The sequence below is a fragment of the Mandrillus leucophaeus genome, unplaced genomic scaffold (assembly GCF_000951045.1).
Source record: "Mandrillus leucophaeus isolate KB7577 unplaced genomic scaffold, Mleu.le_1.0 Scaffold490, whole genome shotgun sequence".
Classification (NCBI taxonomy): Eukaryota; Metazoa; Chordata; class Mammalia; order Primates; family Cercopithecidae; genus Mandrillus; species Mandrillus leucophaeus.
In genome coordinates, this window is record NW_012105254.1 from 2,002,549 (window position 1) to 2,016,565 (window position 14,017).

Below are 14,017 nucleotides of genomic sequence, written 5' to 3' on the forward strand. Positions count from 1 at the left end.
GGCGGCCGAAGACTCTTGGCGCCCCCTGCGCGGCGGCGGATGCCATTGTCTGCTCCGCTCCTTGCCCGTCACCTCGCCCGGGCTTGGTCAGTGATGGAGTGTGGCCACGGGAGTGGGGGGGAGGCACCGGCGACGGCCGGACCCGAGGAACGCTGGCCCCGAGCCCGCGCCGCAGCTGAGCCCATTGTTTTTAATGCCAATCTCGAGGAATTGTGGTGCCCTGTGATTTGCGGCAAAATCAAAGCGTTGGTTTTTAACACGAGGGAAGGAATACTCGTGCCTTGCAACCGGGTTTCGTCCCATGTTAGGACATAATTTATTTTAAGGAGAATACATTGTTTTTTCGTCCTGCAAAGTGGTAGGGCGGGTACAGGACCCTGCTCCAGACAGCCTTGAGCCCATACTCTTTGCAAGCAAACCCTCACCCTTTCTGGTCACCAAGATCTAGGAATACGAGGTCCATTCTTTTCCAAGTTCTGGTAACGGGTTTGCAGTAAATGTCCAGTTGATGCTTCACTTGCTGCCCCCTTCGAATGCCGCTATCTTCAGGACTTGCACGGGAGGCACTTTGGTATCATCTAATAATGTCCTTATATTTTGTTCCCCTGACGCGTTTTAAGTGAGGTAATAAGACCATTTTAACTTTACTAAAGTTGAATTGCCACGTCATAAATTTCTAGATATCTTGTTGATACCTTTTTGGGTGGTTATAAAAAACAACGATAATTTCTTACCGAAATTTAGGGCCCATTTTTATTCTACATTGGTTCTGTAAATTTCCCCTCCCCGTGTTCAAATTCAAGATGGTGTGGTGAATCTTGAGAATCATGCTTGAATCTTACTTGCAGTAACGCTGGGTTAAAGGAACTTACAGTGGTTAAAAGAAAAAAGGATACCTATGTGAATTCTGGCTTTAAATTACCTTTGTAGAAACAATACTTCTGTTTGCAGTTGAGATGACCAATTGAATTACAAAAAGCTTGGGTTAAAAATGAAACATGCAGACTAATCAACCCATTTGCGATCACAAATAAATACATACAAATTAGTTTAAGTATAAAACACACTAGAATTCAGCATCCACTCTATCTGTAGATACTATTTTTTTAAAGTATTTCATGTAATGTTTCAATACTAAATCTTATTTAACAAGTGTAAATCTTATTGTGGCCTTTTAAATGTTTGTTTTCTTTTTCATAATACTACATTAACTCAGTTCTAGATTTTGTACTATTTAAGTTGGAATGTTTTAAAAGTAAGATGAAAACATACTTTTTTATTAAGGAAAATTTGTAGTTATGGGATTTTTTGGTTAATATTTTGGATCATTCTGTTTTGCTTGAAATATGCCATCATAAACCGACGAGAGCATTCTAAGATATAAGCTACTGTCTACAAGTAGTTCACCCTGGAACTAGAACGGCCTCAGGGTGAAAAATAGCAGGTCTTCCGTTTCTTTCAAAAATACCCAAATCAATTGATGTCTACCATTTTCTTTTGATACATATAGAGAGTGCGCAATGTATAGCACAGGTAGAAAATAGTTTCTTAAATTGAAAGAGTGGTCTTTATTTTTCTTCAAAAATTTCGCTTCAGCTTATTACAAATTTTTCTTTTTTCTCTTGCACACTCCCCTCCAAACTTAACGTGGAACAGGGTGGGATTGGAAGGTTTGCATCTAGAGAAGATCTGTCCAAAAGAATTTCTTGCTATTTTAATTGGCATAGAAATATTGATGGCTAGTAATCATTTGTCATTTAAATGCCCCATCCCCCAAAGCTTCTCTGTGAAACACATAATCTTAACTTTATTGATTCAAAGTATTACATGTAATCTTGATTTTATTTATCTTAACAGATGCAGTTTATGTTGCTTTTTAGTCGTCAGGGAAAGCTTCGACTGCAAAAATGGTATGTCCCACTATCAGACAAAGAGAAGAAAAAGATCACAAGAGAACTTGTTCAGACCGTTTTAGCACGGAAACCTAAAATGTGCAGCTTCCTTGAGTGGCGAGATCTGAAGATTGTTTACAAAAGGTATAATTTTTATTTATCATAAAGGTGAAATAGAATCAAATGTCAGGTCATTTAGGAAATTGCAGACTTTTGAGTGATGACATTTATAAATAATGATTAATAAAGATTTAGATGAAATAGGTTTAAGGTAAAACTTTGTGTTTTTAAAATAACTGGTGTTTTCACTGGTAATTACTGAGGCTGGAATGATAAAGGCAGGGAAATCATTTGAAAACTAGTTATATAATTGAAGGCATAAATGATTATTCATGCTTAATCATCTTTATAGAAGAGTTTAATGAATTCATTTCATTGCAGGGGAAAGTAGGGTCAGTATTTTAAATTGTGTGAGTAATTATCTGAATTTAGACAAGTATAGATAGTCTAATCCTTTTTCTCCGAAAATCTATAAAGCAATGACTAATATTTGTCATGCCTTTTATCTGATTTTTAGAATCTTACGTATAAATACCTTGAATATGTAGACTATTTCAATCACATAGCTGTTTTAAAAACTTTATGTGTATAAGAGATCTGTTTGTGAGTAGTGTTTATTAACTTTAAGTACCCTTGTTGCTATGGTGGGGGTGCAGTTAAATATGACAGATAATTTTGCCAAGGACAGATTTTTTAAAATTTTGATGTTACAAAATGACTCATAGATTGGCTTTTAACACTGAAATTTTTTTTAATGCTATACATCTTTATTTTATAAATATCTGAATCCCTGAATACCCTAAAATAAATTTCTCAAGATTGTTTTAAGTAGGGTAAAAGAAATAAACTTTCTTCTTTTACAGAACATTTTTTGAGGGGACATTTACTTCATTCCCCATTTGTTTCTTTTTGAATTATTTACTGAATTTAAGATAAGAGCATTTCTGCATATAAAAAGTTCTCTTGTGTGGGGAATATGCATGGAAGTAACAGTATGGGATAAAATGAGGGTGGGAGAGAAGTCTGGTTTTCTTCTCGGCTTCCATTTATTGCACTCCAGATATGGGTTGGATATTTTGTCAGGGAGATGGCTGGGAAGAAATGGGGATTACAAGACATAGAGAGTTTCTTAAATATTGAGGACTCCTCTTTATTATTGAATGATCTTTGGTGATTTAGTATCTTTGGGTGATTTTGTATCCAGTGTTTGGTTTGGTCTTATTAAAGATCATAGAAAAATCATATCATTTGAGAGGTGAGAGATGTTTTACAGTAATCTAGTCAGGTGATTTTGTCCTGTTTTGTTTCGTTTTAAGCTTTTTGCCCCATGGGTAGAACCATAAATAAAATGACTGGAAGTGAGGCTGCTCCACGTGAAATCAGAAACGGGGATCCTGTATCCTGGCTCACTTGGCCTTTACCCCTCTGCACAGGAGACAGTTCCTGAGTTTGAAAACTGCCGTTGTTGATCAAACTTCAATTTTTTAATGAATGCGAATTTGGGAGAGGTGACTTGTCTAGGGCCATATGCCAGTTAGTGATTGACCTGGGGCTGCAACTCAGATCTTAAGCTTGGAGGCAAAGATTTTAAACAGGGCTGGAAAAAGATCAGGTTTACATATCTTAAAAGACTGAACTGGGACAATGGATGAGGGCAGGAGGGGCTGAGACTGGCACCTACAGAATCAGTAGGAGACTATTTGAGATCCTGAACCCATTTGCTGGAAAGGAGGGCTATTACTAAATAGCCATTATCAAATAGGTAGGTTTGATAAGACTTGGTCACCTCTAGAAGTGGGAAGAACATGGGAGGCGGAGGCAGGAGAATCGCTTGAGCCCAGGAGTTAAAGCCCAGCCCTGGCAACTTAGTGAGACCCGCCGTCTCTACAATAAAAACAAACAAACAAACAAACAAAAAAGTTAGCTGGACATGGTGGCATGCACGTGTAGTCCTAGCTGCTCTGGAGGCTGAGGTGGGAGGATTGATTGTGCCTGGGAGTTCAAGGCTGCACTGAGCCCTGATTGGGCCACTGCACTCCAGCCTAGGTGACAGAGTGAGACCCTCAACAACAACAACAACAACAAAAAGTGGAGAGAGCAGCGAAGGAAAGGGAGGAGTGGTGTGACCTCCACATTTCTGGTTTGCTGATGGGGTACAAGGTGAGCTAGAGAACTCAGCTTATTTTGGGGCAAGTTGATTTTGGGGATGTCTATGTGACTTTCATTAAGAGAAGCCTGATTTTCTGGTGGGATGTGGTTGGCGTAGGTATGGAAGTCTGGGGAAAATAAGACAAAGTATTAGATCACCAGCATTCAAGTGGCAGGCAAAGGAGGTGAAGAAGGGACCTTCAGAGTGGAATGAGAAGTTTCACCAATGCCAGATGTTGCATAAAGTTCAATGAAAGTGAGAAAGGAATCTGGTAGATTTTACAGTGAGCATTTCATATAATGCCCTTTGCCAGATCATTTTCAGTGGAACAGTGGAGATAGAACTCTCGATGTAATGGGGCGAAGTGTGAAGAGGTGGAGAAATTTAAATAGCATGTGTAGACTATTTTGGGGAACTTAGCTGTGAAGGACAGGAGACGAGGTGGTAACCACTCATAGACATAGGAATAGGGGACAAGGTTTTTAAAAAAGAAGGTGTGAGAGGCTTAAGCTTATTTCTAGATAGGGGAAGGAGTCCCCCGTGTGGAGGAGGAAAATACCAGCAAGGGATTCAATCCCAGGAATGGGCTTTTATGGGAAGAAAGGAAAGCACTGCTTGGTGTTCATGTACATGTTACTCAGCCCGTCCGTCCGTGTTGAGCCACTGCTTTTTCTTTTAAAAGCTACAAAGGGTATCCGACCCAACTCTGATACTTATATCAAGCACCTTTAAATAAAAGGTGGACTTAAAAAAATAACAGCTTTATTGAGATATCAGTCATATATAAAAGGTGGAATTTATCAGCTCTTTCTCTATGTGTTCCCCCTTCCATTTCATACTGAAAACCTCATCTGCTCTACCACTTATGGACATTTTTTTTGTTGGTATAAACAGGTGATTTGTTTTCCCTACTGCTGGAAGTGAAGAGCTTTTTAAGCAAGGGAATTACTGCTTAGCTCCTGAGAAATTTTGGACTGGGACTTTTGCTGTTCATATCAGCAAGTGATTTTTGTTGTTTTTGTTAAATTATTTCATCTACATTCTTCATCCTGAGTATTTGGCACACAAATTCCCCCTTTTGAGGGGGGAATGATGGATAAGAATAATTAATATTAGCTGAAAAGACAGACTGAAAATCTGGGGACTTAAGTTCTGTTCCCTTTGTAACATTAGCTAGTTTTATGACTTTAAACAAGTCACTTTGTTTCCTTATCTCTAAAATAAATGTTCTTGAGGATCCCTTCAAGACAGAATACTATGCTTTTTTGATTTCTGTTTTGTGTAGCATTTTGTGGAAGAGTCACTGGATTAAGGTCTTTTAAAATTAATTTAAAAACGTATATATCTCCAAATTACTAGCTTGAGAATTTGTTAAAGAATAATTATTGATTTTCTTTACTAACAAAAGAATTTTTAATGACATACCAGTGAGTATTGAGAACACTTTAGCTACAGTCACCCACAGTCAGCTGATATTTAGCTGATATTTAGCTGACTGCGGAGAAGTCATGTGTTTTGAATATAAGAATAGGCACTTTCAGATGTTCTCTGAGTGCCAGTAATTAGAGTAAGCCTTAATCCACTGTGCTAAAAATAACCAAACATACCTTTCTTCTTACTAGTCTATTATTAATTTTACTTCAGTTTTAGACTTACAAATAGGCACTAAGAGAACAAAATGAGCTCATTATTGAATTTTTAAAAACCACTTGGTCCTAAATATAGGAAGTACACTTCAGGTTCTCTTGGTAATCTTTTACTAAATCAGTATGGCATTTTTTATTTCTCTCCTCTTCAAAGCTCTTAAAATATTGTTTTGAGCATATTTTAATTTTTGCCAGGTATGGGATTACTTTAATGCAATTGCTGGCTATAGTTTTTAATGTAAAACTTGGGCTCTAGAGTCAAATTGCTGTTCCTAGGCAGGTTACTCAAACCTGGGTCTCTTATCAATGCAAGTAATAATGGTATCTCATGGATACGGTTGTTGTGAGGATTAGAATGGTAAAATATGCAAAAGCCTTAGCTAACATTTAGTGTCCCATGTAGGGCGAGGATTCAGTGAATGGTACTTAATTATTATGCTTCTGTTTTTTCTTTCCCTAAGCTTTCTAGAAAGAGGCACATCATTATCCTGATAGCTATCTGTTCACCTACACCAAAGAATTCATTAATTTGATTATTCTTTTTCCATTCTGAGTGAAAGTAAACATTACTGGCTGGGGCTTAGACACATCGTTCCTGATGATTTTTAAATTAATGCTTCCAAGTGATTCATGCAGTTTAGGACCTTTGACTAGTGTTTAAGTGCTTTTTATTTGTAAGGAAAGAGGCAGTACTGTGGATAAGGAGCGAGGATGGTAAGAGCATTAGATTGTTTAATAGTAGCATGAGGAAATCTTAGAGTAAAAGGAATTTTACTTGAAACTGTTAGTAAACTTTGTATAATAAATTATTTAGCATTCTGTTCCTATCAGCTAGTCATATCTGGTTTTTAATCTACCATTTTTATGTCAGTCCCTTTAATCTTTAGTTTTCTTAAATCAGGGAATCTTATGTATCATTTATCAGTTTCCCCAGATTCAAAGTTCTATTTAATGAGCACGGGTTAGGGAGGATGGAGAGTTGGAATACTCCAGTCTCTTTTAAATAGATAGACAAAAACAGAGTAGTGATGGGAAAGAGAGGGAGCACTTTGTTAAAGTTGGCATTGATGCCCTGTTTTGTCTTCCATGACTTATTCCCTTCATTTATCAATAATGATAAATGAACACATGTGAATACCTCCTCTCAGTAAGACTGCAGGAGCCCCACCATTTTAAATAACTTACTGAGTGTGGAAGACACGTAGAGTAGACATGCACAAAGTCATGATAAATATGCCAGGTGAGTTTGTATGACACAGTGGAAAAAGGCCTGGAGTTAAGGTCAGAAGATCAGGTCTCTTATCCCACTACTAGCACTTGTAGGCGCTGTACTCTTAAGCCTCGGTTTTTTTTTTTTTTTTTTTTTTGTCTTTTTTTAATCTGTAATCAATGATGAAAGATAGTACTTGCTGTTGAAAACATCAAATAAGATGAAATGTTTTAATAATGAAATTAATGCTGTTGTGTGAATACTAGTTATTTTCACACTAAGGAGCAAGAATTCATTGAGACTCAAAACAGGTTGTTTGTGTTATTTTGTATACAGTATTATTTTACATTAATGCTATGAGCAGTAACTGCCCATTGTGTTTTCTAAAAATCAATTAAGTGATCTTCAGTGAAAATTATAATCTCCACTGAGATATTCTATGTTTAGCCTATCTTAGGTTTTTATTTTCTTTCTTTTCAAAAGGCTTAAGTACATGTAAACCATTTTAAAATGCCCTTTTAATCCTCCTCAAAGGACTTGGTATGCCTCAAGGTTGAAGTTTTGCTTCCTTGGGTCAAGCATCACCTGATTCCATATCTAGAATCCTAATTTGAAGGAAAATATAAGTTTCCCAACCTTATTCCCTCTTCTAGGGTAAATAAACTACACTTCAGTTCAACAGTGTAGAACTTGGTAAATTTGAGGACAGGTCTCTGTTTCCCTTAAGTGATAGGAACTTTCTGTTCTCTTTCTCTAACTTCTGTAATAACGTGGAGCTGTTGTTCTTTTCGTGTGGTTTATTCCACAATCCTAGAAACCTTTTTAAAAATAATTATATGCTGTTAGAAGTCAAGAGCATAGTTACCCTTGGGGATGGGAGGTTGTGACTGGGAGAGGGTAGCAGAGGAGTTTCAGGGTTCACTAGTGTTCAGCTTCTTGATCTGGGTGCTGGTATATAGTTGAGTTCACTTTGAAAATTTATTGAGCTTGTAGGACTTAAGGTCTTCTCTGTGTGTATATTATACATATTCCAATAAAATATCCCAAAATATTGACCTCATCTTGACATTATCTTCAACAAGTCCTCCGTCAGTTGAAAGGTTTCATTTTCTTCTCTGTACTTATAGTTTGAATTAATCTGTTATGTATTTTGTTTTAATTAAGTAAACTTAGGAAAAACCTGGGTCTGCTGTGTTTTAAAATGTTTATAGAAAAGAACCTGAAAGGAAGAAGGGCAAAATCACTTATTCTTTCTAAGTGGTATGATTATTTTGTTTTTTTCTTTTTGCTTGCCTATGCTTTTCAAAATTTCTCTTATGCATTTATTACTTTTGTAGTCTACGAGAAAAATCTGTACTGTTGTGAAAGAAGAAATAAACTGTATAAACTTGGGACCTTTCATAATAGGATGTGAAAATATATTTAGAAAACATGATTACAGGGTAATAGTTTTTTTCACATTTGTACTTCGTTACAGATATGCTAGTCTATATTTTTGCTGTGCTATTGAGGATCAGGACAATGAACTAATTACCCTGGAAATAATTCATCGTTATGTGGAATTACTTGACAAGTATTTCGGCAGTGTGAGTAGTATTTTATTTTAGGAAATTGAATGCCATAGTATTTTTTGGAACCTTTTCTCTAACAAGTTTATTATTTGGTTGTCTTGGGGATTCTAACCGCAGGAGAGGGCGGGAATGACTATTTCTTGTCAGTGGGCCTGGTCAGTTCCTAACTTTCAGAATTGCTGGCCCTGCAGACGTAACTCATTTAATTAAGATGGTGAAGATGAGGTTTAAAATAGTGAAATATAAACAAGTCCAACGACAAACATTAATATCCTGTAAGTGCTTAGTATAGAATTTAGATTTGGTTAGCAGTTCTGATCATGTTACCCAGGAAATACATGTTTAAAGATCAGTTTTTATTACTAGAAATTATTAAGTTGCCCACATTGGGAACATGCAGAGCCCAATCTTATTTAGCTTGTAGGAATATGTTTTCAAGTACTTGAGATTTAGAAATTAAGCTTACTTAAACCGGTGATACTTAGTCATATTTAGAAAGAGTTAAGATTGATTCACTCTGATTTGATTTTATTCACTACCTGGTAGTGAATAAGCATCTTAGGCTTCTGCAAGTTTTAACAATTTTTTCTTTTCTTTTTTTTTTTCCTTTTCAGGTCTGTGAACTAGATATCATCTTTAATTTTGAGAAGGCTTATTTTATTTTGGATGAGTTTCTTTTGGGAGGGGAAGTTCAGGAAACATCCAAGAAAAATGTCCTTAAAGCAATTGAGCAAGCCGATCTACTGCAGGAGGTAAGCTACTTGTTCTCTTCACTAGGCACTAGCATGTTTTGCTCTTGCTGGGGAAGTCTCAGTCATCATTCTTACAGTTTCAGAAATTACTCTGAAGCATGCTTGGCATGTAGTGTCCATCCATTTGCAGTTTATTGACTGGAATATGTGTCAGTCACGTCAACTCAGTTATCTATGGCTGGATGGTTCAGTTTGGAGATAGTCTATCGGTCAGGCCTCTTCCCGATGGCCCTTTTTGGACCCTAAAACACTGGAGTCTAAACCTTTAGAGGACAGACTACTTGAAGAAGGGAAAAGATTGGCTGAAAGTAGCAGTAGGTTGAGAACTCTCCATCTATTGCTTCAAATTGTTTAAGATAACCCCCTTTTTTATTAGTGTAGATAATCAGGAGTTGACTGTGAGATTATGACATTTTAATTCCAAATTGGCTCATATTTTTACCTCATGTCCATTAAATGCAAAAGTAACCAAGCAAATGATAGTGTTTTCTAATTATACTTCTTGTAGAAACTTCTAGTTTTTTTTGCGTTAGCATTTCTCTTTGCTCTTCTTAAATAACAAACCATGTTCTGTCAAACTGCATTTTTGTCTTACCTCCATATCCCCAGATGTGTAACTCCCTTTTCTTTCTAATTACCATAGTCATCTTGAGTTAATCGTGCAGTTGATGCTGATGTACTTTCTATTTCTGAAGCTTAACATTTCGTAGATAAGACTACCTTTTTCTAAAAACTTAATGATACCTTAATTCAGATACCAAATTGAATTATACTTTAGAGCTAATTGTGATTTTTATCATATGGAAAGCTTACAGCATGAGAAGTGATTAGTAAATACTGAAAAATGAAATGTGTTTTCACTAAAGTAGTTGTTAAGTGTGTGTATGCATGTATATAAAAGTCTTGAATATTTTTGGCTCACTGGTTCATTTTCCAGAAGCATTGAAAATATGGTTTTGTATTTCCAGTTTATTTTAGTCCCTTCTTTGTTACATACTTGTTTATCAGTTTGTTCTTTTTTTAGTCACCAAAGGAGACTTTAAGTCCCATTTTTTAGCCTTCAGTTTTAAGGGAATGAAATAAGGGGAGAAGAGTAACTTGCTTTCTCCATTTTAACTTCTTAACTCTTGGACTCTGTGAGGAAGGGAAAGCTATTTGAGAATCTCACTGCATCAGTCACTGACTGGGACAGTTGTGGGGATTGCTTGAAGCTGAGATGACATCATCTGAATAGACATCTACTAAATGTCAGACAATGCATTGTACACTTAATGAGCTTGTAGTTATCAGAAGAGTGGTTAAGGTGCCTGCAAAGGTGAAGTATTAGATTGGCAGCCCTCATGCCATCTACTCTTCAGTAGTGAAATGAACACAGACCCTTTGCCTTGTGTGTGCAGTTTGCGACAGTGGTTTACCAATTGATTGGAAATGTTATTCTGGAGGTTTGTTTTTAATATCAGGTGTGCTGACTATAAGCATATACTCTACTATTGTAAAATTGGTTTTTAAAGTTAGTATCTCCTTATTTTGCTGTTCACTTATCAGACTTTTTAAAAAATTAGGTCAAAACCAGGATTAGAAATTGGAAATTTTTCATATATGTCTTCCCTTGATCACTTTCATATTTTGTCACAGATCTGTATTCTGCTCTGTCAGAACATGACATTTCTTCCAAGTTTTACCATCATTTCCTGATTAATTACATTTGCTTTAAAATGTATTTAAAGTTATTGAAGTTCAACTTTTAATTTTAATATTTTTCCTGGAGAGTAAATTTTTGTTTGTTTGTTTAAGATGGAGTTTCGCTCTTGTTGCCCAGGCTGGAGTGCAATGGCACGATCTTGGCTCACTGCAACCTCTGCCTCCTGGGCTCAAGCGATTCTCCTGCCTCAGCCTCCCGAGTACCTGGGATTACAGGCTTGCACCACCATGCCTGGCTAATTTTGTACTTTTAGTAGAGACAGGGTTTCACCATGTTGGTCAGGCTGGTCTCGAACTCCTGACCTCAAGTGATCCGTCCCCCTTGGCCTCCCAAATGCTGGGATTAAAGGCATGAGCCACCGCGCCCGGCTGTGCCTAGATTTTTAAATGCTACTGGGAAATTGCTGTAGACCTTAGAATATGACAGCAATGTTAAGTTTACCATAGAGCATATATTTAGTATTTAAATATACTAGAGGATAAAAACATTATTGCAGATCCATATTTATTTGTGTGTGTATATGTACATATGTATATATATTTCCCTGTGGGAGTATTTTAATAGTTAATGTTGTCCTTCTGTTTGAAGTACTATTTTTATGTCTTTTTTTTTTTTTTTTTTTTTTGAGTTGGAGTTTTGCTTATCACCCAGGCTGGAGTGCAGTGGTGCAATTTCGGCTCACTGCAACCTCCGCCTCCTGGGTTCAAGCAATCCTCCTGCCTCAGCCTCCCAAGTAGCTGGGACTACAGGTGCACACCGCCATGCCCAGCTAATTTTTGTATTTTTAATAGAGACAGGGTTTCACCATGTTGGCCAGGCTGATCTCAAACTCCTGAAAGGTGATCCACCCACCTCGGCCTCCCAAAGTGCTGGGATTACAGGTGTGAGCCACCGTGTCCGGCCTATTTTTATGTCTTTAATTGGAGAAAGTAAGTATAGAGAGAAAAGCATAGGATAACTATGGTTGGTCCCATGTAAAATTTTCCTTACCCCCTTGTAACCTTTGTTTAAAATAAATAAATGACTACTGTTAATTACAGTTCCTTTGTCTTTAGAAGAAAGCTGTGGTCCTACTTCTCTTCTGTGACTGCTTTTACATTGCTTTGTACACAAACGAAACTGAGTTCTACATTGAGACATTGTCTATTTAGCAGTCTGAGTGAACCATTTTTCTTAGCCATGTAGGTCTTGGGGAAGCAGTAGGTGGTGGTCCATTCTGAATTTAGGGTGAGAATACATTGTAGGTTAAGGCCATTATGAAGCCAAGCTCAAGTCTGTGTGGAGCAGTAAGGCTTCAGGTTATTCTGTTCTCTTAATCAACATACTCTGAAAAGAAATGTAGGAATGACAAGATGCATGTTTCTTAAAAATAGATTCATTTATATTTTTGATGCATGATACAGGTTTACATCTGTGGGAGAGTATTTGAATATTATGTTCATAAAATAGCGAGTGGAATAAGAGAAAGAGCACTCCACAAACTGCTGGAAAACTTTTTGTTTTGAATACCATGACAACAAAAATAATTATGATGGTAACTAATGCTTGAGTATGTGAGGCCCTGGGCTCAGCAGTTTGCTTTAAGCATCCTGTGCTAATCCTCAAGACATCCTGTGAAAGGTTAGAGGTAGCCTCATGAGAAAGTGGAAGCTCACTGAGGTTCCATGACTGGTCTGAGGCCACCTGGTTAGCAACTGGCAAAACCAGGATTCTAAACCTAGATCTACTAGGCTTCACAGCTGTGTAAAATCTTAACCACTGTGTACTCCCCCCAACCCCAGTTATGTATTGTCTTGGTATATATATTTTAAATGTTCTGTTTTAGATACGAACTTCTTTGTTTCTCAGTCATATAGTGAGAAATTCATAATTCTCCTAGAGGTTTTTCTATGTGGAAAAGACAGTGCTATCTTTGACTTCTTAGACTGCAAATTTTTATTGTCCAGATTATCAGCAGTTGGAATTTTTTATTGGATATGTAGATATAAATAATACTTTTCAACCTGTTTCTTGTTGGATTGATCAAAATGCTGGATTTATAACTTTTTGGGTTTTATAGTTTGGGATATAGCATTCACTTAATCAATTTCATGAAATGATTCTGCTTCCGAAATTGTAAATATAGCTGTGAAGATCTCAATTCAGACTTACATTTGTAGTAGAAGTCCTAATTGGTTAATTTTAATCTAATTTTTCATGTATCATGATTTTTCCACTTAGTGTCAGGTCTTTTACTTGAATTGATTATTTCTAAGCACCAAAGATGACTTTGAACTTATATCTGTTGGCTTAAAGGTATATGCAAATCTCAATGATTTTGATTTTTTTAAAAATTTGTGAAATACACATTTCTATCCTTAAGAATGCTTATTTTCTTCAGAAAAAAATTTTTAAAAATGTCTCTTACCCAATTTGTATAAACACGTAGTTTAAGGTAGTCCTTCATTTTATAGCCAAATAGGGAAGAAGGTCAGTGGATACAGATTTTCTGTTAGCATATTACAGTCAGTAATAAAAATGTAACATTAAATGTATATTCAAATAATAGTTGCTAAAATATTAGTAGACATTGTGATTAGATAATAAAGATATCTTTTTTTATTTTACTTCATTACTTGGTAAATAAGGGATTAGTTTTGACATTTCTAGACCAAACTTCATGTTTATTCCTTTTGGTGTTTGGTTGTATGAATACATAATTAGATTTGGGGGTAAAGCCCAGAAATTGGCCCATTATCCATTTTTTAATGTTTGGCTGTCTTAACATGCCACTGGTACTAAAGTTGATTCTTAAAGTACAACATGCTGAAATTCCTAAATTGATACTCTTTGCAATACTTGGAATACTTTTCCCCACCACCTATTTTAAGCTAGATTTTTGGAGGGATAGGGTGGGGGGTGGTGTTGTAGTTGGATTTGTTTAAACACACACATATATAATGAGAAAGGAAATAATAGCATGGCTTTTTTTCTGTAAAGTCAAGCACTTACCAGTTTTTCTCTGCTCTTTAATTTTATAGAGCCAGAATGAAGAA

The 14,017-nt window shown here is 36.4% G+C and overlaps 1 protein-coding gene across 3 annotated transcripts in view; it reads left to right on the top strand.

The window, feature by feature from the left end:
- The window catches only part of AP1S2 (adaptor-related protein complex 1, sigma 2 subunit), a 53,569-nt gene that overhangs the window by 25,731 nt on the left and 13,821 nt on the right, over positions 1 to 14,017 (top strand). Inside the window, exons 1-4 of one of the 3 annotated variants that reach the window (XM_011995525.1) lie at positions 508 to 624; positions 1,858 to 2,036; positions 8,435 to 8,543; positions 9,143 to 10,237. In XM_011995525.1, coding sequence (XP_011850915.1) covers positions 1,858 to 2,036; positions 8,435 to 8,543; positions 9,143 to 9,418 — 564 coding nt within the window. In that variant the 5' untranslated portion in view covers positions 508 to 624 and the 3' untranslated portion in view covers positions 9,419 to 10,237. Of the gene's footprint in view, positions 1 to 507; positions 625 to 1,857; positions 2,037 to 8,434; positions 8,544 to 9,142; positions 10,238 to 14,017 lie in introns of those variants that run through there. The other 2 variants (XM_011995527.1, XM_011995526.1) reach the window with 2 other exon arrangements.